The sequence below is a fragment of the Manacus vitellinus genome, unplaced genomic scaffold (assembly GCF_001715985.3).
Source record: "Manacus vitellinus isolate BGI_N305 unplaced genomic scaffold, ASM171598v3 scaffold_8_pilon, whole genome shotgun sequence".
In the NCBI taxonomy this organism is placed as follows: Eukaryota; Metazoa; Chordata; class Aves; order Passeriformes; family Pipridae; genus Manacus; species Manacus vitellinus.
Window position 1 is genome coordinate 11,006,791 of NW_021940864.1, and position 26,071 is coordinate 11,032,861.

General features: G+C 41.9%; 2 protein-coding genes across 2 annotated transcripts in view; one reads left to right on the top strand and one right to left on the bottom strand.

The window, feature by feature from the left end:
* Positions 1-2,053, top strand: part of UBR2 (ubiquitin protein ligase E3 component n-recognin 2) — a 52,156-nt gene extending 50,103 nt beyond the window's left edge. The window contains exon 46 of the mRNA XM_018085143.2: positions 51-2,053. Within this exon, the coding sequence (XP_017940632.1) occupies positions 51-192 (142 nt within the window). The 3' untranslated portion in view covers positions 193-2,053. The remainder of the gene's footprint in view (positions 1-50) is intronic.
* Positions 2,054-12,774: 10,721 nt separating this feature from the next.
* On the bottom strand, positions 12,775-23,168 carry PRPH2 (peripherin 2). Its single transcript, XM_008932914.3, has 3 exons — positions 21,919-23,168; positions 18,978-19,224; positions 12,775-13,449 (listed from the first exon to the last, which is right to left on the bottom strand). Exons 1-3 carry the CDS (start codon positions 22,497-22,499, stop codon positions 13,213-13,215), a joined length of 1,065 nt encoding a protein of 354 aa, XP_008931162.1. The 5' UTR covers positions 22,500-23,168; the 3' UTR covers positions 12,775-13,212.
* Between the last annotated feature and the right edge of the window lie 2,903 nt (positions 23,169-26,071).

Sequence of the window (26,071 nt, forward strand, 5' to 3'; positions counted from 1 at the left end):
GCTTAGCTGCAGTGTTTTATCATTCCTGATAAGTGTTATCTCCTTTTCAGACGTGGGAATCCCTTACATCTGTGCAAAGAGCGATTTAAAAAGATTCAAAAACTCTGGCAGCAGCACAGTATCACAGAGGAAATTGGACATGCACAAGAAGCAAATCAAACACTAGCTGGCATTGATTGGCAGCATTTATAATGGTTATCTGCTGAAGACTGGAACTTTATTAAAGATTTTTGTAATTCAGTAAGCTTTTCAAAGGCGGGATAAGGAAAAAAGTCTGAGGAAAAAAACCCCAACAAGCTCAAACCTGTTATTTAATCTTTGTTTTACAATGTATTTCATAAAGATACCAGTTAACATTAATCAAGTAAACTTCTTTCTATGTAAGCAAGTTTTATTAGTCCTATAATTTGCACTGTGCTTCCTTCACAGAAATGTCTTGGGTTATAAACCTGGGCAAATGAACTTAAGTTTCTGATAAAAAAAGAATGACTCTTTTTGGAAGTCTGACTATGATTTTTCTTATAAACTGCAAGAGAAAAAGACTGCTGAAACAGAAACGAGATAGAGCACAATTATGGATTGTGTTTTGCCCCATGCTAGTAATCTGAGCCGTTTTATTTATTATTCTGCATTTTAATACTTAGCTGTGTATACATGCAATGGAATGAAGTAAGGAAGCAAATAATGTAGCAAATGGATGTTTCCCTCTGCATCAGTGGATAATTCACTCCTTCACTTGGTGTATCTAAAATGATTTTGTCATTCGTACTCTTGCAGCTTTCTCGCTTCCAGTTGTTTTTTAACTAAGAAAACTAACACTAGCTTTACAAGTAAAATAATTTAAAGCCTTCTCCAGAGCATTGCACTCCTTAGAATTATGTGGGTTTTAATTTGAATTTAGCTGGGAAACCCTTTCACTTTCAATTAGGGGATTGGTTATTGGTATTCAAGGGTTGACATTGTGCTTTAGAAGTTATTTTAAGATAACAACACATAAAAGTCACAAAAGCTAATTTTATGTTAATTTGCAGAATCACAGAGGATATTTTCTTCATTTTTGTTAACAGTCAACTTTTAAGGTGCAAATCCCATCTCCTTTTTGTTGCAGACAAAAGGAATAGTTTCCTCTGGCTTTGAAGGGCCACAATCACACTGCCCACATTTTTGCATTGATTCTTTTTTTTTTCTGTTGTCCCATCAAGTATATTTACTTTTGGCTTGATTTAAAGCTCTGTAAAGATGTTTGCATATAGTATATTTTATAAATATATTCTATAACTGCGCAGATTTGCACTTGATATGAGGGTGCCTGAAGGCAGTGAGTTTTCTAGTGGTATGTAATTAGACCTCCAACGTGTCTCTAAAACGTCACATTATGCTTACTGATTTAAAATAAAATTCTCTCTCCTATCTTCTGACAAATTAGTAAAATCTTAATTTACATAGTTCTGTTTCCTTAATAATCTGTGGGGTTTTTAGTTAAGTCTTAATTTCTGACTACGTCTTCTGCCCAGATAAGCAATTCCCTTTACTGTCTGCCAGGTCTTCAGTTACACTTGGTCTGACTGAATTGTTCCTATTTTTACAGATTTAATGCTTCAGATAAATTTTGTATGTTCATGGTGTACAGGACAATTTTTCAAACATTCAGTAACAGTATTGAGTGAAGATGTGAAGTATGAAATAAAGAAACTTGGTGAATGTGGATTTCCTTTTCTTAAAAACAGTACAGACTACTTTTGCCTCTACTACCTGTTGTAGATTGAATCATTTATATATTGCTGTCACTTCTTAAGAAGAGACATGCAGAAATTGCAGGAGCAAAGGATATTAATGTTTTATCTCTGGTTACCCCTACTGAAGCTGGTTGACGTATCAACAGCTTTCTGTGCATGGTACTTAGAAATCCCACTTTTTTGGTGACGTTACTATTCCTTTGCAGAGAGTCTTGCTTTTTGAACTATGTGCCACGGTTTCAAATAATGTGTAACTGCATTGAAAAACTCTTTTCCTGTAAGCATAACATTAAAAAGATAATTGATGATACTGATAATTGATTCTCTGTGCAAAGCAAAATATTGACAGCGAGAAGGATTTTTTTTTTCCCTCTGGGATCAGAGTTGGAGACTGCAACCACAAATAATTGCAAAGTACACAATTTATGATTTTTTTTGCAATTTGGTCATTCTTTACTCAAGACTTCTATTTTCTGATTTATTTTGCATGTATTTATATTAATGTAGAAATGTTTATATATAACATTGTTTCAGTATCAGGGAAATAATATCTGTAATAAATTGGCTATAACTTTAATATTTATGAATTATGTGTACAATCTAGAATGTATTATGTGTTTGGGGGGAGAAAAAAAAAAGAACAGCAAAGCTACACAAAAATTCCCAAACATAAAACATCGTAACAGAATACAAAACAAAGCTAAAAGCACCGAGTAAGTGCTTTTCATGTCAGCATTCAATAGGTACTTTCTAAATGTTGTTTTTAGAATTTTGCTGAGCTTGTTCCTTCAAGTGTGCACCTTGTTAATCACAAGCTGACAGAAATACCTGGATGTGCAACATCTGCAATTCCCTGGTTATAAATGTAAGATGATTATATTATTAGTGTCACTTGCTTCAGTCAGCTAAACCTTTCTTGACCTCTACCAAAAAGTCTAATCGTCTTTTTAAAGGATTGTAACTTATATTTTGAAAAGGGATGAGCGTTGAGGTTCACATCAGTAATGTTTTTTACTCTGTTCGTACTTGAAGATAAACACTTCTTACTCTCCCCAGTCTCCCACAGGAGGCTCTTTCTTACTCTGCTGGAAATACATAACCAAGATAACAAAAACCTGGTGCTGTCTGACTTGTGCCAAGAGCCAGTGCTCCCCACAGCTCTCTAACCACTTCATCTGTAATGTCTCCTGGAGTTTGTTGGCTGAGATTAAGTGCTTGTGGATTCTCAGACTGTTGACATTTACAGCTCTCCTCTGCTTCTCTACAGCTTCCTTCCATGTCCCTCAAACTAGTCTTCAATGCTGATGACTAAGCAAGTAAATTTCAGGCCTTCCTACTGTAGTCCTGGGAACAACCTGGACTGGAAGGGTTCAACGTGCTCATTGCACTATACAGTTCTGCTCTTTCCCTGGGACAGTGGACATGGCACATGCAGCCTCACAGACCCTTTTCTGTCCTTTTGTATTCGACATTAGGCCCAACCAGCTCTCATGCTCCAGCCCTGTCATCTCGTGTTAGGTGCATTTTATTTTATACTAAATGACTTGGTGTTTTGTTTAGAAGCTCCAACACTGTGAGAATTTTCCTTATGACCTGAATGTGTAGAGGAGAAACTGGATGCTCGACCTACTGTGCAAGTACCTTTAGCATTAAATCCCAGCTGTTTTCCTTTCTGAAAGATTAAATTGCAGAAGGGAAGTTGCATCTCAAATCTCTTGACAGTAGTGTTGTGTTGTGATCAACTGAGTTTGCAATCTGCTTTCATTCTGCCCTGGACTCTTCTCTGCTCCTTTGTAGGAATTGCCTTCAGCAGGAAGTGGTGGCTCTCTATTTCCATACTGCTGTTGAGATTATTGATTTTAGAAGTCAAATATGACTGTCTGGAACAGTTTTGGCTTGAATATCAGCCCTTGTAACTGGTTGGCTTCCAACTGTTCATTGCCACCCTTTGAACCTGAAAATCAAGCCAGGATTCTGTCCACTTTGCAGTTTGCCTAGTTTGCATCTCCCCAAATTGGTTATGAGGATGTTGTCTGAAATCATATTGAAAGTTTTTCTAAAGTAAGACATCTGTACAGAAAAGGTGCTTTTCTATAGAAAATATACAGATATACACAGGGAGGCCACCTCTGGTAACAGCAAGAGATCCTGGATTCATCTTTGTAGGGTTTCTACGGGTCTTGTGGTCTTAGCATTTTTGCATTACAATCTGCTTGGCTTTTGATGAGCCAGGACCATTACCTGGTCAATCCTGCATCATAGTGGGAGTGAGATGGTGCTTTTCAAATCTTAACTCGTATGGAAAACTTGCGTAGGGAGGCACCTACTTACATTAGCTGTTCAGTTCCTCAGCTCCTTGTGCTGATTGTCCCAGAGTCCTACTGCATGCTGCACAGAGAAGGTTGTAGAGTTAATAAGAACAACACTGGATTCAGTTATTATCAAGGCTTGCCTTCTGCAGGAATGCTTCCAGGTGCTCAAGGAGTGATGAAAGGCAGGGAGCCTGCCAGCCACACCTCTGTGTGCACATCTAACACACTGCCATTTGTCTGCTTTCTCCAGGTAACTGGTTCAGCTGTATGAAACAGCTTCTGTGTATCCTTGGGGACAGGCACAGAGAAAGGTTGCTTAGCAGTGATGGGAAGTCTTACAGACAAACTGTCTTTAGGGAAATGTCTCTCCTTACCATTTTGTTTTTAATCTTGGGATTTAAATGTTGAGGAATTGGAAAGAGAAGAGTTGGCTTTTCCTTTTGGGCTGTGTTCATGCAAAGGTGGGAAGAGAAGAGTCTCACAGGAAGAACCTTGCTAATAGGTATTGCTGAAACCAAAACTCCATCTTTTGGTGCCTGATGGAAACCGTGTTGGATGCACAGATGGCACATTTTCATCTCTGGTTGCTGATAACTTCCAGTTACCAGTAGGCAGCTTCACCTTCTTGGGAGTGTCATTTGTTGGTTTGGGGGACCAGCGGTGACTGATGGAGGGGCATCACTGTAAGCCTGGGATAACTAAGTAGCAGCGAGCACGCACGCCGCAGGCAGTTCCAGAGCGTGGAGTCATGGCCGGGGGAGCCGGAGCCTCTCTGCCTCTCCTTGCTGCCAGCCAGAGTGCTCATGCAGTCTGGGGTTTTGCTGTCGAGGAAGTTTAAACTGTTGGGTCAGGGACAGGGAAGAACTCCATGTCAGGGGAGTGATTGGAGATCCCAGGCTTGGCTGAGACTCTTGACCTCTCAGTGCTTTCTCCCTAACCACGCTCTGGAAGCTCATCCACTGGAAAACTCTTAGAGGCGAGACTAAAAGTCCTGCAGAGCTGTGCTTTTCAGACAGTTAAGCAGCTTTTTCCAGTAAGGGGAAGAAGGGGTTTCATTATCTATTTTATTCCAAGGCTAAGGGTCAGGAGAAATAGTGTTTCGTGGTTCTGTTCTGGGAGAGTCGTCTCACTGAGGGCTAACTCAGGAATTACTTTTATACAACAGTATTGAGCTTGTTTTGTTAAACAAAATTTTTCATCTTATATTAGTCAATGTGTACTTTGTTAAACATGTTACAGGTTGATAGAGAAATATAAGCTGCAGTAAAACAGTTCAGGTTTTTACAAAGCAGGGCCCTGTGAATACCACACGTTGGATGTGCACTGTACCCATCTGATCATGTTGGGAGTGTTTTGATGCTGTTCAGTGCCCTTTCTCACCAGCTGGCCCTGAGAAGTAGCTGAGTATTTATGATAATGTGTGAAAGCTTTGTCCTAAAACATCCCCTCACTTCAGCTTGAGACCCTATAGAAGGGCATGGTGACTTCATCTTGTTTAAGTTCACTGTAGCCACCCACACGCTTGATCCCACAGGCACCAAGATGTGTGTGTCCCAGCAGTCTGGCCAGGACTGTGTGCTACAGAGGACAGGAGCAATGGCTGCTGAGTCCTCCCTACATTCTGCTTGCTTGGTGATAGCAAGCTGGCTTTTGGATACCTCTTTTGTACCCTTTGGGATTCAGCAGGACCTGTGGTTCTGTGTTTTGTCTCAGTATCCTGCTTCACCCTTCATAAATCTTAAGTAAGGCTGCCTGTTGTCTTTTCCTGGTTTGGGGTGCCTTGGCTGATATAACGTGAAGAGGAATGGCACAGGCCACATTCTCCCTCTTGCTACCAAAGTGCAGGTCTGCTGCTGAGAAGGCAACTGTACCATGGCCATTTGGAGCTCAGGCTTCCTGGGCTGGGTGGAAACAACACAATTCTCAGCATCTTCCCACTTCATTGCTGTCAGTCACGTCCCTCTTTATCCATATGTGCTGCGCTTTAAAGGCTTGCTCAGTTATTTCTTCTGCTGTTTTATACATGTATGTTTCTATTCATACTTCATTTGTAGCAGTTTTCACATTTCTCCTACCAATCTTTGTTCCACATATAAAAACTGCTTTGCATATTCTTATATTGAGGCTTTTGCATATTCATCCTCTATTTTTTCCTGCTCTTCTGCCACCTTTCCCCCTCTCCTGGCATGCAAACAGTAGATGACCAAGTCTTATACCTTTGATGGAGAGATTTGCCAAATGCTCTTTTGGAGGAAAAAAGAAGAGGGAGAGTATGAGGCATTTCGCAGTGCATCAGGTGTAGGAGCTACGAAATGGCAAGTACTGATCTTGGTCTCCATGACAGCAATGATTAAATGTTACTTTTTCATCAGTTTGTGAATATATATTTTCACAGTCTCTTTTCAGACAGCGTGAGCTCGGAGGTGGTAAGTTTTCCAGCTTGTCCTTTGCGTAGGATCCTGGAAGGAAAGCCAGACTGGGTAGTCAGCCCCGGGCAGGGTGGGACAGCTGAGCTTGGGTTAGGGATGGCATCTGTGCAGACCACTGCGGAATGTTTTAGTGACTTATAAAACCAGGGTGTTGATTTGAAATCAGCCATGTATTTGAAGAACAATGTGTGAAACATATTTCTGTACTTGCAGCATTCTAAATGTGGAGGATGGTAAAGTGTGTTAATGAATTGGAGAAAAGATTATATAAAAATAACAAATGTGAGGGGATCAGCAGTATGTTCACTGATGTCATTCACTGGTGTCCTATAACCAGAGATGTCTGCATTAGAGAGGTAGTGTTTGCTTTTGCTCCCCATAAAGACAGCTCCAAGGAGCCTGCATTTTCTTGCAATGATTATAATCAGAGTCCTTTAGAATGAATGTGCAATTCGGCAGAAACTACACTAGAAGAAAAAAAATCTGCAGTAATTGCTGGGCATCTATTTAATGCTGTTGAACTAGTCAGGCATCTCATCTGTGTATAATAAATCTTTCCAGGTCAGGTTTTGGTAATTCATAAAGTGGTCCAGTAGCTGAAAGCTTGGGACACAGCATGAACTCTGAAACAAAATACTTCATGTTGTATTTTCTTTTTCTGTGTACTACTTTGTAATGTAGGCTTTAAACTCTGCTCTGTCTCTGCTGTCAGCTTGAACAGGATGGAACTGAAAATAAGGAATTTTGAGTTGTTTTTTTTAACAGAGTAGTAAATGCTGTACGCTAGCAATGCGTGTCACTTGGAGCCTGCAGAAGCCCAGGGTGCTCATCTGGGAGGCTGCGGGTGACTGCTGCTCATGCCAACATGTGTGAGACACTTAAACATTTCCGTGTGAGTAGCATTGCAAATTGTTGGGTAGGTGTGCAGTAACAGTTATTCAGGGCGTTGAAAGGTGTCATGTCCAAGGCAGCAAACCCAAGAGCCAGTGTGGTGCCTTCACTGCACTGGAGCAAAGCGGGTGCTCAGGGTGGGCAGCCCTGTTCCAGGCATGGCGAGGGAGGTGCATGTGGTTTCCCAGGGCTGCAGTAGCAGTGGTTGTACTGAAAGGAGGATGGGATTGAATCCTGCTCTCCAGAGCTTCAGAATCCACTTGTAAGCCTTCACCAGTGACAGAGGCCTAGCTGTGAAATATTTGAGGAGGGTATGTGGCACGGGGAATGTCTCCCTGTGGGAGCAGCACTCCTGGTTGAGTGCCACCTGCAAAGAGGGAGGGGACAGAAAGTTGTTTTATCCCACTGGAGTCAGGGATATGCTGTGGTAGTAATTATTTTTAATCTAGACATACCACTGCGAGTTTTTTCCTGAACAAAATGCTTCCTGAAATGCACTTAATCCATTTTTAACATTACCTAATCTCAAGAATAATCTAAAGTACTCTAAAAAAAAAAATTAGACAAACAGAGAAAAATTTTGAATTTTAGGTTCTATTACATTTAAAATTCTGGGATGAAAACAAGAAATGCTGTCATAATTTACTTAAAATATGCCTACAGCAACATTACAGAATCAATTTTACTTCTACTCTTGATTAATTTATCTAATTAATGCAAGATTCATTCATATGAACTTGTGAATTCACCTTGCCCTCATTTGTATTTTCCCCCTGTGGTTGTTTTGTATCTTTAACCTTAGTCTGTTATTTGTGTTTAAGAAAATGCATGTATTAATGGGAAAACTCACATCCATTTGAAAAAGTGTCTAAGGCAGAGCTGTGCTGCCCTCTGAACATTACTTGGGCAGCCAGGAAGGCAGGAGGGGATTTGTGTTTAGGGACTGATGAATGCAGTGAGCGTCTCCTTCCAGCTTGTGTATACTGACAGTGCCTGAGGCACACACAGCTGGGAGGGACAGTGGTTCTTGGATGCAGCTGTTAAATTCTGTATTGTCACATATTTCAAAGTGACTTCTGTGGGGCTTTTTTCAAGAATTAAACTTCATTTTCACCCTGTTAACAAGACGGTCAGTCTGTGGTGTGCCTCAGACTTAGTGCTTTGGTCTCCTCCTTTCATCACCCTCGAGCTGCAGTTGTGCCTTATCACGTTTCACATGCCCAAGTCTCCCCATTTCTGATTTGCGATGCTTGACCCTCCTGCCCGGGAATGTGACGTACAATGCCTGGAGGTTTTGGTTGCCTGGTGTGCATCAGTCCAAAGGCAGGCTGCAGACCTGCCCTTTGGTCCTTGTTTTGCTCTTTGACTGGTCCCTCTGATTCCCACACTGCCCTTTGCCCTGGAAAGGTTTGAGAACAAACCATGGAAATGCAGTTCATCATGAACTTAGTTGTTTCATGTTTATGGACTATCCTTCTTTTTACTAGAAACAGGTTAATCAGGCAAGACTAGTTCTACTAGTTCTGTGTGCTTTGGGAGGAGCTGGTGGGGTGGGAAGTGGGAGTCCTGCTCAGCCCTTCGTCTGGCACCACATGTGAGGGGAGGGCTGCAAAACAGAGGTGTGTTCCTCAGGGAAAGGTGCTGCCAAGATGGTGCAGGTAATGGAGAGCCCACAAAGCTGAGCTCCAGGCCAGCGTTTCCCACCTCACAAATGTGCTTTGGATCCAAATTCAGTAACACCTGTGAAATTACACGAGAACAGCAAATGCATCTGCTTTGAGAGAGGCATTTGTCTACTTCAGTGTTTTAGTCAGTCACTGAACATTATAGGTCTGACATAACTCAGAAAAAGTTCCACATACGCATTATTTCAGACTTGAGATAGCTGCATTGCTGTTGCCAGAAATAAATTTGCCTAAGCCTGTGTCTTCCCCACAGGGGGCTGTTATCACATGGTTCCATTCTATTTTTCTGGCCTTATCTCTTAATTAACTAATCTCTAATAATGCTCTTTCTTTTTTTTTTTTTTTTTTAATAAGCATTTGTGATCCGTCCCCATTTTCCATTGATTATGCTACAAGAAGTGTTGTCTGTTTTTTACAAACCAAGCAAGTCGGGTGTAAATAAGTAACTGTTTTGCTGGGATCCTTTTTTCTTTATATCAGCCTTTAAAAATCTCCCCAGGCCATTAGCTAGGAAGTACGTGTGGTGCCTGTGAGCCCGATATAGCATTGCCATGCGCTTTGCTAAGCTGCACACATGTATTTGTGTGGTATTACAAAATGCCCAAGCTCATGTAATGCATGGAGGCTAATCTTATCAATTGTATTAAGGCTACTTAAGAACTAATAGCTTTAAGGAAGCTGTTTATATTTCCTCCTTTAAAGCACTTCAGTCAATGTTCTGTGTCCCTTCAAATAAATGTCACCGGTAAAATAGTGTACTTTTTGTCATTTCTTTAAAAAGTGATGTTTCTTAGGAGTTGACACTTCAAGGCCTTGGGCTGGCTCTCAGATCTGTGTACTTCGATTTAAGCTGGTAATCCATATGGAGGTACCTAAAAAGAAGTGGCCTGGTTTGCATGAATTAAGCTCACATCCTTCTGAAGTTTATTAGTTTGAAAATCAGGGCATGGCTCTGGAAGTCGTCGGATTGCTGCAGGCAGATTTGACTGTGGGAGCTTTAGACTTAAATTTAAAATAAGAACAATGTGTTCTTTTGAATGTTCATTGCAAGTTTGATTTAAATGGCGGGGGGGGGGAAAGAGGCTATAAACTCTGCTTAGCTGATTGTCAAAGATCCTGAGGATGTCAGTGGTTTCACTGGTGGAGCATGACCAGGAGACCATCTCCATGGCTGTGAAGATGTTTTAATTCCTATGTACTGCAAAAGAATGCTATTCAAATAGTACAGCAAATTCGTTTCTAGTAAGAGGCAGGTGATTTAGGAGTCCATTTGCACATCCTGACCTTAGCTGGGTACATGAAAAGAGGAAGGTTTGCTTTCACTTAGAGCATTACATGGAGGCAGGGAAAACCTTCCCACCCACAGGAACACATAAAACAGGTCCAAAAAATGAATTCAGAAGGAAAAAGGCAGTAGTAATGCAAATTAGAGAAATCTGTATTAAACTGTATATATTTAAACATTTTCTTTAAAGAGATCTTTACTTGCCATACAATTTTAATACCTAAATTTACATTTGCAGTCAGCAGAAATATCTTTATCTAGAACAGCATTTGCAGTGTCACAAGAAAGTATATGTAAGATCGGATGAGTGATATATTACATGATATATTTTACAAAGCAGTCGTATTACAGTCTTGTGGTAATCATGTTACAAAGATCTCCACCAACCAGGAGGCTTTATTTCAGACAGAATTAGCATATACACTGTTTTTTCCCTGGTTCCAGTACTGTTCTTCATAAACCTGTCTCAGATGGTCTCTTTACCTGACTAATACCATTGCTCTGGGAACTGGCTTCTCAATGCGGTGTTGAAAGAATAATTTGACAATTTGTTATGTTGCTGTAGCAGCAAACTGAAAAAAATATAGACCACAAATAACTGGGGAGTCCTGTCTAAATTAATGGCCTAAACCAGATTTCTAGGGCAGCAATAAATCTAGATCTCTTTGAAAAATCAGATGTCTAGTCAAATAACTGGTATAGATCACAGCACGCTGAAGTCTCACAAGGAAAAACTGTAATTAATCCTTGTAACGCAGCTCCTATCCACACGTGACTCCTCTGAAAAGCTCTTCTCTGATACATGTGGGCCACATCGTGTGCCATCCACAGTCCTGCTCTTCTCTAATGGCCCGGCTGGGAGGGGCAGCCGGCCATAGCAACGTCTGACTGAGAAGGGAGGAGTTGCTCTGGTTCCTACGGTTCTGCCATGCAGAGTGTCCCTCAGCAAAATAAGAGATGATAGGCTGTGGTGAGTAGCAAATTGGCTTTTTGTCGGTGCCCATGTTCTAGACAGTCTTATGCACAAAAGAAGAGAGTGACTTTAATTTATTGTAACTAAATTAGTTATCATAAGTTTAAAGCTTTGGCCAGCTTTGAAAAAGTGAAAGGACACCACAAAAACCTGTCAAAATCAAACCTTGCATGCAGATGGCCTGAAACAGCCTGGCCACTGAGATAGAAACTATGGCTTGATGTACAGACACGTCCTTACCTGTCCTGCCTTGAACTGCTCTGTCCATCCTAGAAGGAGTTTGAACAAAAGCCAGAGAAGCTGAGCACTGCTGGGGCAAGTGCACAAGTGATTAAGAACAAAAACCAATGGGCTGTGCAATGATTAGGCAGCTGCAAACACGGCTTACTTTGAAGACCAGCCATCAGTCAGATGGAAGGGACCCACTGAGAAACCTCTCTGAGGTACACCTTGGAGCAGTAGAGGGTTTTCCCATCCAGAGTAAAAATAAGCATGATGCCTGGCTTGCAGCAGAGGGATTGAGGTGTCTGCAATAATTTGTGCATGACTGGGGCTTGTTCTCTTGGGTTTCTTTCCCTTTAGCTGAAGTTATCTGGCAGCTGAAGAAAAACTCAAGATGATGCTCTGTTGCCTTACTAGAGGCTGTGCACCACAGCAAACCCTTTCCATGCTTTATTCCAACATGGTATAATGAGAACAGGATCCTCCAGCTATGAGAGTATGTTTAGAGAGATGCAGACTCAAAATGTGCCTTCCCATTGATTTAAAAAATATAATGGTGGGTACCCTATCACTGATAGAAAAGTAAAATTTGCAAAATTTGCACACTGAGGATTGATTTAAACTTAGTTTTCCCTGGCCTGAAAGTTTGAGGCTTGATGTACTTACAAATCAATGGTATCCATTTTCTAGGACCCTGAAAAACATTTAAAGTGTGAGTTCCAAGGGGCCTTTTTGGTTTTGGGTTTCTTTTCTTTTCTTGCCTTAAAAATAGTTGGGCTTGAATATTCTGGAGCAAGCTATGAGGTTACATACTCTGTAAAATGTCCAGAGTAACAGTAACTGGCACATGCTCATAGCACGGATTTGACCCACTACAGAAAGAATCTTCTAAGCTTCTGTGTAGAATTTAAATACAAGGTGCAGCGTAAGTCTACAACACGTGCATTCAAGATATACAGCCTGCAGAAAGCCCTGAGAAACAAACCCCATGAATCTTACCTTAATATTGTTTTCATGATGCTTGGCTGCTTCATTAAATTACGATTTTTTCTTAGTGTATTAATTCTCAGCATAAGTTTGCATTTGTTCTATGTACATCTTAAGAATACAGCAGAAAATACCATTGCTTAGCACATTAACAAAAATCACATTATATGAGAGGTTTGTCAAAATACCTGTATACTAAGTTATATACAATTCTAGAAATCCTCCTTCCTTTCAATTCTAACATGTTACTCTCCAGAAACCCAATCTGTTTGTCTTTAAAAGCTGAAATATAGAAATTGTACTGATAAAACATCTTGAACAAAAAATATTAACTTTTCAAATTTCACTTTTAATTTCAAAATAAGGTGGAATGGATCACTGTGTGATGCCAGCAATTTTTTTAATTTTTTTTTTTTTAATTTTTAAACTAACTTTCCCTGATACGAGAACACATGAATATTGTGAGTCCTAGTTGGGATCATATCCCCAAAAAGATATGGATATGGTGTACTCACATTGTGGATAAGAGTATTATCCCAAGGTGCACTATGTTGTATGCTCCCATATACAAAAAAGAACATGCACAGAAACGTGTATTCTGATGGTTGATACATAACTTTTAAAATGTAGATATTCACAATTCTCAGTTTGTTTTATTTTTCTCTGAGAAAAAGTCCACATCAATTAGCAGCTCAACTGACCGTTGTGATGGCTGGCGTCTTCCCTCCTTCCTCTCCTTCGGCCCCTTCGGCTCCTGCTTCCACCTGATTGAACTTACCAAGCTTTTTCAAATTCTCCAGTGCAGATTTAAAAGTGTCCTTCAGGCTGTTCTCCAGCACCCACCCTTCACTTTCACATTCAGGGTCTTCGGGGTTTGGAATGCTTTCCAGAGAGGTGTGTAGAAGGCGCAAGCCAATCATCACCGATATCTGTGCCAGGCAATGGAAGACAGAGAGTGTCAGCCAAACATGGATACTCCTCCTCCATCCTCACTGCCCTCTGCTATCAGCAGCCCTGGCTGGTGGTGTGAACCAAATGCCAAAGGAACCAACTTGCCACAGTTTAAGGGCTGTGAGAATCCTCTGAATAAGAGGAGATCTTGAGCAACCTTCCCCCTTGAGATGCCCAGGAGGAAAATGTCCCTTCAAGAGTAGGAAAGAAGGTGGAATTCTGAAATGGGTGAGCACATGGGAAGCATGACACTCAGTCAGCAATGAGTGGAGGTATCACCTTATGAAGGAAGTACGTGCTGGCTGCTGTGGAACAGCACCTTTGAGGGGCCATGTGCACAAGGGACCATTCTTCATGGCCCCTCACAGGGTCAGTGCCTCCTGGGAGGTTTCAGTGCAACCCCTGCTCCTCTACACCAGATATCCATAAAGCAGTTTTCATGTGGAACAATGTCCTTTGCCACCATCCACTTAATTTTAACTCTAAATATTTTTACTTTGCATTGACCTTAATATGTTTGGTGAATATATTAAGCTGATCAAGGAAATATTCATGAATCAGCATCTCTGCAGAACAGAGCAGCATTAGGATTTGAGCCATCACTTTGTCTACTTCAAATTCTGGTTTTGTTTTTATATAGGGATGTGCATATAAGGAAATTAAGGCAGCAGGGGTATCTCTCACTGGTTCCATCTAAAACTCATATCTATTTCCAGTTAAATATTACCAAGTCCCAGCAGCCCTGAATAAGGTGGTTTTTTCTACTGTATTATGCTGGTGTAACACCTCTGACACTGGCAACACCCCACACCTGCCTCCAGAGAGAAAAAGTGGTTTTAACCAGTCTCCTCCTTTCTAACACTGTTCAGAACAATCTGACCTCCACTGTTATGGTGCTTATGAAGAAAAGTAATCAATCAGATTGAAGTAGAGAAAGAGAAAGAAAAGGCAGTGCCCAGAAGAGCCAGCCTGGTGACGTGGTAGAGCAGGTGGTCAGGATGGGACAGCAGTAAGATTAGTTTAGTCTTTCACATGCTGGGTAAAGCTAAGATTGAGAACATTTAATGTTGTCCATGACCTCGTAGGATTTGTTCTGTAAGGGAAGTACAATGCCTCCGCTACCCTATCCAAATTACCACAGAACTGATTACCTCTGGTCCTCCTAAACCCTAATGGCTAAAGAGGGCAGCAGATTTGAAGTTGGGATTCAGCCACATAGCATGGCCAATGGCAGTATTCACATCTGGCCTTTAGACTCGAGGGACTGCTCAAGCATGTGCTTCCATGGACCATTCATTAGCCTGTCTACTGTGGTCATCCTACTTGTGTAGAATCAGTGTCTCCAAACTCTTGGAAGACCAAACTACACTTGGTTAGTCTCAAAATTTGCAGATGTTAGTGTTTTTCTGCCTTCATTCAAGATCAGAAATGGAAAAACATTGGTCAAACAAACAACCTTCATCAAATACTTCCATATCCAAAGGCAAATTTTCATACTTTCTAACATAACGCATGACTTGCCACACACTGGTCCTCAAGGAAGTTTCTAGTGGCCCTCACTCTGGAAATAATCTTATCTAGCCAATACTATGATGACTTGAACTAGTTGAAGCACTATTCCATAAAAGTCATCAGAATTGACAAATCCCGTCACATTAGTCTTGAGATTTAAAGTCTTTGACATCTTCCTTCCTCTCTGAGTCACAGTTTTCCTGTTCTCAGTCACAGGACTGATATCTTTGAACTTCAATGCCGTTGCCAGTACAAACTAACAGGGCTGGATGCAGAAGGTGGCCTCCATGTTGCTCTCTACTTGTGCTGCCTCACTGCATCTCAGCAGGAGTTTTGTTTTGTGATTGACTTGCCAAGTCCCACTATTTGACAGCTGAAGTAGCTGTTCTTGCAGGCTTCCTGGCTGGCTCTAAGTCACTAAATATGGTCCTGCTTTATAAAAGGAATGTGCCTGTGCAGCAGGGAGCAACTGACCAGCCTTCAGATGAGATTTTGTGACATTTTCTCTCAGTTTAATACATTGTTTTCTTAAAAATCTTGCTTAGAAAGATTTGGGGTCCCTGAAGCTGAGATTCCTTAAAAGCAGTGCAAAACGTTTGGGCTCTTGTCACCTCCACTGACCTGAGCCTGCCTTCTCTGCCAGAGGAGAAGAGAATCCAGGAAGTTTGAGACAAGTATCTGGTAAATTTTTCTGTCTTCTATATGATCACACAGAGACTTGGACTACCAGTTTTGCTGAAGTCTTGTACCAGGGAAGGCATAACTTGATGCACCAGTATATGCTGGGGGTGACTGTCTGAAAGCAGCTTGGCAGCAAAGGGCCTTGGGGTCCCGGGGGACACCAAATTGTCCATGAGCCAGCAGTGAGCCCTTGTGGCAAGTGGGCAAATGGTATCCTGGGCTGCTTTAGACAAAGAATTGCTAGCAGGATGAGGAATGTGATATTTCTCCTCTACTCAACCCTGGTGAGGCCACAGTTAGACTTCCAGCCTTAACCAGTCTGTGACTCTGAGCTGTAAAGCTGAGCTTAACTGCAATCCAGCAGAGAAGGCTGGGGCATCTCTAGGGCCCCAGCGCTAGTCCAGTCTTGCTGAGTGATGATTTCCCTGGCCAACAGACAACCTGTCATGGAAACTCTTGTCATTTTACATCAACTTTAAAGCAGCAGGAAGAACACAGCCACAGTGTTCCTCCAGGGCTAGGGATGGACAGGGTGAGCTGGTGTATCCCCTGCACCACAGCAGGCTCAGCCCCTCAGTCTGGGCCAACAGAGCAAACTGTGTCCATCTGGAGTGTCCCTGCTGCCCGTGGCCTGGTTTTGAAGATTACCAGTTCACTCTCCAGCACAGGATGTGTAATGTGCCTCCTGCTCGTGTCACTGCTCTCCTGGAGCTCAGTGCTGGGCTCCCTCTGTGGCACCACATGTGAGGTGAATTGCAGGGTCTTGGCCTTTGCAGTAGCTGTGACCTATTGCAACCCATGTGTTTGTACAGGTGAAGGACCTGGAGCATCTCAGGAACGAGCCTCACTCTATTCCTTTTGAAATGCTCTATTCAGGGCACCCTTGAACCCCTCATTTCCTCTTTGCTGGCTGAGGTGGGTCAAGAAGACATCCAGGCTTGCTCTGCTTGACCTTCTGCAGCGAAGCCCATCTGTTTGCCAGGGTTTAGCCTGAGGCGGCTTAGCTAGAGCAGGGTGTGATCTTTTTTTGTCACCCTCATGACCAGTTGTCACTCATGGGAAGCCTACAGCTTTTGTTAGTAAAAGCAGCATCTAGATAATATATTATCATTCTTTTCAAAGAGAAGTTTTGATATTCCAAAACAGGTTCATTCTTCCTTGCCCTTAATATAGAAAGGTTAAATGTGAACAGTCTTCCCTGAGATCCCTACACGTTTGGCACATTATGTTTTCCTACAACTCAAAATAACAGCTGTGATTAGTGTTTCCCTCCACGCTCTGCCCCCTCCCCACACGGCAATACCAACAACCCTGCTGGAGGAGTTCTCTGCAGCCCTCAGAAGGGCTTTGCTGGCTTCAACTCACAGTGGCACCAGGTACAGAGCAAACCAGGATGCTCCTTTGCTTCTGCACTTTTCTGTAACTTCCCAGAAAGTCAGTCCAAGGGGAAATGAGAAGCACAGAGCCAGCACAATCACTGCCCACTGGGCATACCCTGCTCAGATCCAAACTTACCTTGGCCAGGATTTGGGACCTCTGCTGCCCTCCTACTCAGTATAAAATTGTTTCCTATCTTGACTGGAATGTACTAAATTATGTCTGCTTCCTGCTTGGCTTCCTCCCTTCAGTTTGCCTTAAAACCAGAGGGAGTTTGAGACCCAAATCTGGACTCTTTATGGAGGACTATCAGGCAAGTCATAAATATTTCGGAGAGCAAGTTATTATAACCCAGGATTGTGTTGTTTCTTAAAAGCTTTGCCCTGAGAGTCCTCTGATTGCCTGGAAAAAAGTCTCATCTACTATTTTGAAAAACATGAAGGAAAGAAGATATCTTATTTCTCATTATGCCGCAGGTTGAAAAAAATACCCAGATGTACTTTGAAGAATTACACGTAAAATACTGCATTTTTATCACTGCTATTAATGTTAACATATCACTGTCATTAACCTCTTACAAGTCAGGTATGTTACAGGTGCCTAGTCAAGACTTTTTGCAGCTGGCATTAGTATTTTTGTGCATTTTTCCCCTGAGTTTTTGAATTTCTTCATGATTTTCATATATACCTGAAATACTCTTCTCTTAAAGAACTCTGCCTTTGAATCTGGATTGAAATATGAGCTTCTCTTTTTTTTCTTACCAGAATAACAGCATTACAGGGAGGTAGTACAGTTCTCTGCCGTTCAGAGTAGTTATTTTTAAAACAACACAACACAGAGTAACTTTATGTTTTTTTTTTTCAATTTACAGATTATCTGGGTAGGTGTTTATTTTCTAAAAGAATCTCCATTCCTGGAAGGCTGTATCAAAACATAGTGCATCTTTTTTCAATTTGCATGTATCTAAATTTTTTAAAAGCCAGCTGAATCATTTAAAATTGGCAATGCCACTTGCAACAGCCATTGCAAGGATTGGAAAGGGTCTGCTGCACTCCGTGTCACACAGTGAGCTGTACCCTCACCTCTGTCCTCTGGTCCTGCCTTACCTCCTCATCCAGCACCTCACATGCCAACTCTTGTGCCACTGCCAGCCCACGCTCCCTGAGTATTAGTATTGATCAAACCCCCGCTAGAAAACTGGCCACCTCCCAGAGGCAGGAGGGCATGTTTTCCTCACACTGAATGAATAGTATTTCAGGAGCAAAGCTGCACTTTGGGTTATGGTGCCCACAGACACCAGCAGTATTGGCAGCTGTTTGCATATGCATAGTGGTTTTGAGAAGCAGAATAAAATAAATTTAATCCACCTGCTCTGCCTAAACCACTTTTTCTGCCCAAAAACCTTGGTGGATCTGATGAAAGACCTTAAACCAAATGCTGCCCTGAAGCTGGACACTGTGCATGGCTTTAGGTCTTACTTTCATTAGCAAGTAAACCTCTTGATTGCACTTTCCGTTCCACAAATTACTGCCAACATTTTGTGTATTTCTCATTCCCCACAAATGGTGACACGTGAAATTAATGCATCTGGACAGCGGAGCCCTCACTGTCTCTTCCCTGCTCAGCACCTTATATTTGGTAGAAAATCAGTCCCTTTTTCCCCTCTTACTGTGGGATGCTTGAGGCTCTGGCCCCTTGCTCTGCAAGGGAAGTATGTAATCCCACACCCACTCCATGCTTCCCAGCTCTGTCTCCAGCCTGAGACCTTTTGGGCCTTATGCAGATGTTCACTATTAATGTTCACTATTAGAAGTTTTCTCAGCTGGTGATTTATTTTAAATAGATTTGACCTTTAACTGAAAAGTCCACGCTGAAAAACACTCTGCTCTGCCAGAGCTGGTGCTTCAGCGAAGTGGGGCTGAGAGGAGAGGGTTACCTCAAAAAGCCAGACGAGGAGGGTGACGGCACCCATGGAGCTCATCATGCCGCTGTAGTAGTTCAGGAGGGCTTCCCGACAGCCACGGTTCCACAGGTTGAGCTCCTCTGTTTGGTAGTCGTAGCTGTAGTGAGCTGAGTTGTTGGTGACCTGGTACTGGATGCAGGGTCTTGGGGAGCTCGGGTTGCAGCAGCTAAAGGGGACGCCGTCCACTAAGTACCTTCCATCCACGTTGCTTTTGATCCGACTATGGGCAAGGGCAGAAGGAAGCGTGAATACACACATACAACACACACACCACACAAAGATATACGGGAGCAAACTTGCACGAAGAAGTAAAGCAAAGACAGGGAGAATTTTCCACTCTGCCTCCTGACCATGCCATTCCTTCACATCCCCTGTTCACATGGTGGTGTTTGTCCTGGGTATTTCTCCTCTCTGAAATCCTTTTCTATGTCAAGGCTACACTGAGTCTGTAAATAACTCCTCATGATGGAAACGCGTGCTCTTGGGTCACTTCTTCAAAGAAATTAATTTTTAACAAAAGTAAATGGCAGAGAGAAATTGCAGGAGGGGCAGTTAGAAAAGAGTGATCACAGCATAGTTAATGTGGAAGGGAGATGCTGGAAGTGACCTGACAGCCTTAGGACCCACCATATCCAGCTAGACCATTGATCCAGCAAAGCTAATAGCTTCTCTTTGATGATAGTAGCTCCAGGGAGGGGTTATGCATTTATTCTTGGCTTGGGAAGATAGCCAGTATTTGAAACATGAAATGTGCTTCAGCAACAGGACGTTGCAAAATTTCCCAAAGTCCTTACAGGAGCTTCCCAGCTATTGTTCATTTGACACCGTGGTTGTTCTCCATAAAGAGTCATTCAGTCTGGTGCCTTATAAGATGTTTAGGTAAGAGATACCTTAGAAGGCAAATAGTTCCACTGGCACTACATAAAAAAGCTATAATAAGAGAACTTCAACTCTAACACACACCATTTTCCTTAGAAAATGACAGAATGGAAAGCTCCAGTGATCTAGAAAGGTGAAAAAATCTGAGTGTTACTTGTAGCTTTCTATATGGATAATATAAAATTGTGTCAGAGAGAGAGTGATGATTGCAACAGTCCGATGAAGGAAAATTCCACCTTGCAGTCATGACCCAAATATATCTAAACACTTGCAGTTGAAGTTTTATCTCTAGATGGAAAGTGTGCTCTGAATTAGGTCTAATTCACATTCATGTGTAAATGCTCCACCCGTTTCAGAGGGATTGGATCAGGCCTTCACTCTACAAATAATATAAAGATCACATTGTGGGGGACAGACTCCCACCTTCCCTGGAATTAAGGAGCACTTTGCTATTGATTTCAAAGGGGCGGGACTATACCACCAGGAATGTGAGCAGAGATTGTGTACCACCACGTAGTACAAATCTTGAATTCACTGACATCCATTTGTAGATTTTTAATGCCCTACTTCCTGTAGGGCATTCCCTAGTACAAAGAAATTACCTTGAGTCTCAGTCCCAAACAAGGCATCAATTATTAAGGACAGTATAACCTTGTTTTCCCTCTGTGCATTGCCCTTCCACTGCTGCTGGATTAAGTTACAGCTCTCAAATCTCCATATAATGCTGGCAAGTTTTTTTCAAGGAGTTATTTATACCCGTGGGCGTATCTTCGCAACAGAAATGCTCCGTTATTAAATAGAGAATGTATTTGTTACAACCCTGCAGCGCAATGGGTTAAGTCTGTAACAGTTTTCACTATGAAGTCCTCCCTCAGAATTGCAAAAACAACCAGACCACCCAACAAGTCAAAACAACATGCAGAGAGACACACAAGTGAAATACCACTTACACAATCAGGCCTGGACCCCAAGAGATACACCAAGCTTTTTTTAAAATTAATTCAGACATTTTTGACACAGGCAGTACATTTAAAAGGCACATTGCTTCCAGTTTACAGGACCCATTGTGCAACCATAGAGTATGAATGTTACAAGTAATGTTCCCAAAGAACCTTGAGTAACCATCTCTTTCTCTGACGCTTAATTTTTTAGAAGGTTGCGGGTATTTATGCCCAATGCTAATTTTTTAATTTCAAAGGTGCATTTTGTTCTTGTGTTTATTTTCTGCTTGAGCTTACTGCACCTAACCTGATTTTGGGATTATAGCCTCTTTGGGCAGTGACATCAAAGCCATTAAGGTGTTTCTGATCAACAATCTGCTCTGGTTTGTATAGAGGAAATAAGCGCTGGTTTCATGTGAGGTTTTAAAAAATTAGGCACAGGAGAGAACTTAAAATGCATTTGGCTACAAGGGCCACTGTGTAAAGCTAGGAACATCGATAGGTGTTGATGCTCAGTATTATCACAGTGCTGAAGCAATCCATCAAATGAATATAAAAATAAAATTCTAAATATTAAGGATCTAAACCACATAAATTATTGGTAAACTGTTACTGCTTCTATTTATTTCCACTAGACTGATTCATTGCCAATATCTAAGTGGAGTTTTAGAAGTGGTATCAACAGTACATGTCCAGGGAATTCTTTTTTTTAGGAAGTTAATAAATCACATTGAAATCTGCCTTAGGACAAGTGAAGTTCTGATACTTTCCTATTCATTTTGGGAGTTGGTATGTGTGGCTCGACGTAATGGTTTTATAACGATGCAAAAGACAGTAAAAAATATTAAGTCTGTTTACACTGAGCTGAGTAAGAATATGCTTTATATTTTATGTTCTGGATAACTTTAGAGGAATTTGTCAGGGGAGGAGGCAATCTAGCTGATCACTTGGGATGCTTATTATGCAAGGGCAGAGAAAGACCTCATTTTGTACAAATCCCCTTCCAGTCAGTGCCTGCTGGGACATACATTTCTTGAGGATAATACTGATCAAATAACGATGCTATGTGATACAAACCCCACTAAATCACTTACTCTTTCACTTCTTTGGAGCTGAAGTCCAGATATCTGTTGCTGATCCACTGAATTTCGAACCAATCTTTGTAGCCGTTGTTCCCACAGCATTTGAACTCAATTTGGAGCATGTCGATGGTCTTCTTCATGAAGCATCTTCCAGGGGTGTCTGTGTCCCGGTAGAACTTCATGCCATTCTTGAGCCCTTGGGCCAGTGTGCTGTCCAGAGAGCCCCGCATGAGAAAGCAAATCAGAGCAACGAAGAAAACGAGGATGTTAAAGATGAAGCACAGTGCCAGGTAAGGTTTCAGCATAGGCTTCCACTTGGCAAATTTAGCGGGATCCAGAGAATCGTAACAAATCTTTCCAGCAAAACCATTGAAGGCGCAGGATAATATACCCATCAGTATCAAAGAATTGGGCACAAAGTGGCTTTCATTATTGTCCATCACTTCGCTTCGCTTCCGGAGTTCAATTTTGAGGAACAATCCCATGCTAAAAACAAGGATTCCAGCAAACACTGAAAACCAGTTCATGAGCCATAGTCCCTGCGCTAGTTTTACCCGTTTCTTCTGATTGAATTTGACTTTCAGCAGTGCCATCTTTGTAATGGGAGGTGTTGGAAGATTTCACAGCCTGGACCCCTCTTCTCAGCGTAAGCAACTTGAGGAAGAACCATTCAGGCGTTGGAAGAGACCCCAAATGGCACATCAGGAAGCGAGCCACTGCAGAGTCCTTCCATCTTGAACTCCCCTGGTTAGGATTCAAGCAAGTAAAATATTCAAAGGTCCCAATTAACAACTTCACATTAGTGAGAATAATGGGCAATTAGCACCTACAACTATTTCTGGTGGTTTCTTCCAAGTAAAGGAGAAACGGTCTCAAGGTTTCAAATGATTTGATCTGGATCTGCAAGACGTCATTCTAATACCTTTAATCATTTGATCCAATTTGGAGAAATGTCTGTCAACAGATGAGTGGAAGTAATCCCTCATTTTACTATTTAGTAGATTTGTGCTCCCTTACGATAGGCTGGGCAGAATATGAAAACCCAAGATATAAAAAGATCTTTGCTGCCAGAAGAATATGGATCCTTTGAGGAAAGAGGAAGAAGGCTCTGGGTTAAAAAAGAGCCCTTAAAAAAGGCTGCTTGTATACAAACATATACTCACCCAACATGATCCTGATTTATTCATATCTACAGCCAAAAACAACTTTCTAGTCCTTATCCTTCTGTGTTGACTTGAAATGACATCCTGTGGCTTATGTGTTCTGAAAGCAGATAAGCGTGTAGTTTACGGTGACCTAAAAAAACTAAGCTTGGCATTTTCTTGTACCATCTTGGGTTGTACCATCTCTGGATCTTGGCAGGAGAGGAGGAGAAAGGAAAAGTGCAGAGAAACTCAATAAATAAACCCTGGGCTGAAATCTAGAGGTGCTTTTATAAAAAGTGAGCTGGTACGAGCAGCTTATTGGATAATCACCAGACCAGGGAGAGGAGCAGGGCTGGCCAAGGAGACCCCCCTGGGAGCTTACACCAGGGAGGAATTCAACTCAGCAGCTGCAGAGACACCTCAGGGGTCCTTGGGGTCTGCTGAGGCACTTGAAGCCTGGCTCCACTTTCATGCTGTAGTGGGCAGAAAAGGATAGGTGCAATCCTCTTCTTTGGCAGTGGCCTTCCTCCTCGTAACACACAGCTGTTTCCGACAAGCTGAGGTGCTGGGCTTTCACTCTCCCATTGCTTGAGGAGTTTTACTCGATTTGAAATATCATCTCCCACTCCCCCCTTGCCTCATAGATGTTCAGAGCTACTGGGAAAATCCTGAGGCTGGCTCACCTCCTGCCACCACAAAGCAAAATTAACCTCAGGCAACCTCCAACAATGGAAAATTAACCTGCAGGTGTGTGAGGACATGGCTGCTAATGCCGCAGGGGAGAAAGGAGCAGCCCAAGAGGAGGACTGGGAGGTTTTGCTCCAGCCCTTCAACCAGACCTGCTGATGCCACAACCAAATACCCTGGGGGCATCCTCTAGTGGCTGCCAGCAGTATGGCCACCAGCCTTCAAGAAGAGACAGGGGAAGGGGACCTGCCCAGGAGGAAGGCAAGTGTGAAAAATAATAGTAATAATTAAAAAACTCAAGCACTGAAGAATAGTATTTTGATGTCTGCTGCTGTGTGGTACTATGGGTGCTGCTCAGTTTCCACCTGAGATCCTGGAATGCTCAAAGTCCTTTCAACAAGGACAAAAGCTAGGAAGCTGCTACTTCTTCCTATGCTAACAGAAGGTTTTTGTGGTGGACCTTTCCTGGCCCACCCCCGTGCTATTGCTGAGACCTGCAGAGCAGCTGGTAACTGGGATTTTTCTAAAGCAAGCCTGGTTGTTCACATTGCTGCTGCCCTTGCTAGTGAGCGGTGAGCGTGTAAGGGAAAGGAGGAAGGTGATTATCCATTGAGGCTGTTCTCTCTGCTTGCTGCGAAGTGGATAAGTGCTGTTTCTTGAGAGAGCCCATTAAATGTTTTTGAGCAGTAAGCCATAGTGCTGAAATAACATCTCTCCTGACTTCTTGGCAAAATATCCCACAACCATGCAGCACGTGTTACGTTTTACTGACTTTTCAGGGCTCAGCTAAGAAACTTGAGATAGTTGGAATGTGTATTTATCTGACAGCCTAAAGTTAATTCGAGATAAATGAACTTGAAACCATTTCCTTTCTTGGCAGTGATGACATAATGAAACTGCAATTAAAAGTGGAAAGAATTTTCTATCAGGTCTGTGGATCATGAGGATATGCAGTGAAATATGTCCTGCAGGACAAAAAGTATTAAACCTGCCCACAGCTAATGTAAGTTTGGTGCTGCTCTGGATATGGGTAATTTGGTATTCAGGAGCACAGATGAGAGCCTGAATACCCCCTACCTTAATGATTTAACATTCAGATATCCATGATATGTATGATGCAGCAAAGTCATCTAATTGTATAACTATGGTGTTTCCTATCAATTCAGGAATAAAATACTTAAATAGAACATGCAGCATATGCTTCAGGGCTCACTCTTCCCTTTACTCTTCTGCTTTAAACAAAGGTAATGGGAGGGGTCCTAATAAAGCAGTCCTAAATAGTTAGTTAGTGTTATCTGGGAGATGATCAGTAATTCACCTGATGTTTAGGAAGGAACACTCAGGGCTTTAAGACTTCGGGTGGTACCTTTAAAGTCATCACAGAGCAATCACCACAACTAAAACAACCCAGATGAGGAAATGTGCTGTTTATTTAAGTAGTTTCAATAGTCCAATACGAGCTGGCGATTTAGAGTGGCAAAAACTACTCCACCCATCAAGTTAACTCACCATGCTCGGAAGTTTTAAAGGGGATTGATGGCAGTAAATCATGTGCAATACTCTGACACTGCGTTCAGAAAATGAAGTTAACACTTTTTAAATTGGGAGTTAATGCTTCCCCACTATCCCAATCACGGGATAAACCCATGTGCAAGCTTCAGCACAAACCGATCAGCCGAGGGCTGTCTCTGGCAGCACAACCAACCTAAGACACAGAGAAGGCTACGGGGGATCATGGAGACGAGGTTTGGGCAGTTTAAAAAAGAAAACTGCTTTTGCCTTGCATCTCCTTTTTTTACAAAAATTTATCTTGGCTGTGGTTCACCTTTAATTTGGCACTTACTGCTGCTTTCTGCTTCAAACAGAAAATACTGAATCTGATCCATAGCAGATAAAAGCTAATTGCTGTAAGAGTGTTTGAGTTAATGGCCTCCTCAGCGGTTGCCTATTAAACTCAAATGCATAATTCATATCCCATTTTGGAGAAAAAAAAGGTAGAATAAGTTATTTAAATTATTATTGATCTCACCATTACTGTATTCGAATTCAAAATATTGTTAAAAATTGTAATGTCTATATATAACAATACAATATTGATACCTTTTAAAAAAGGTATGCCTGCTAAAACCTAAATATAAACCACAAATTTATCAGTGGAGAGGAAAAAGTTGATTTTAATGCAGACAATTTAATCTGGTATTTGTTAAACAGCCTGCTGCCCAATCCTGGGCCAATCTTAATCTTTCCATCTTCAAGAACATGAGATATAAAATACACATATGCTTAAACTATGGATATGCCCTTAGCCGATTAAATAATTTCCTGGCCCAAAC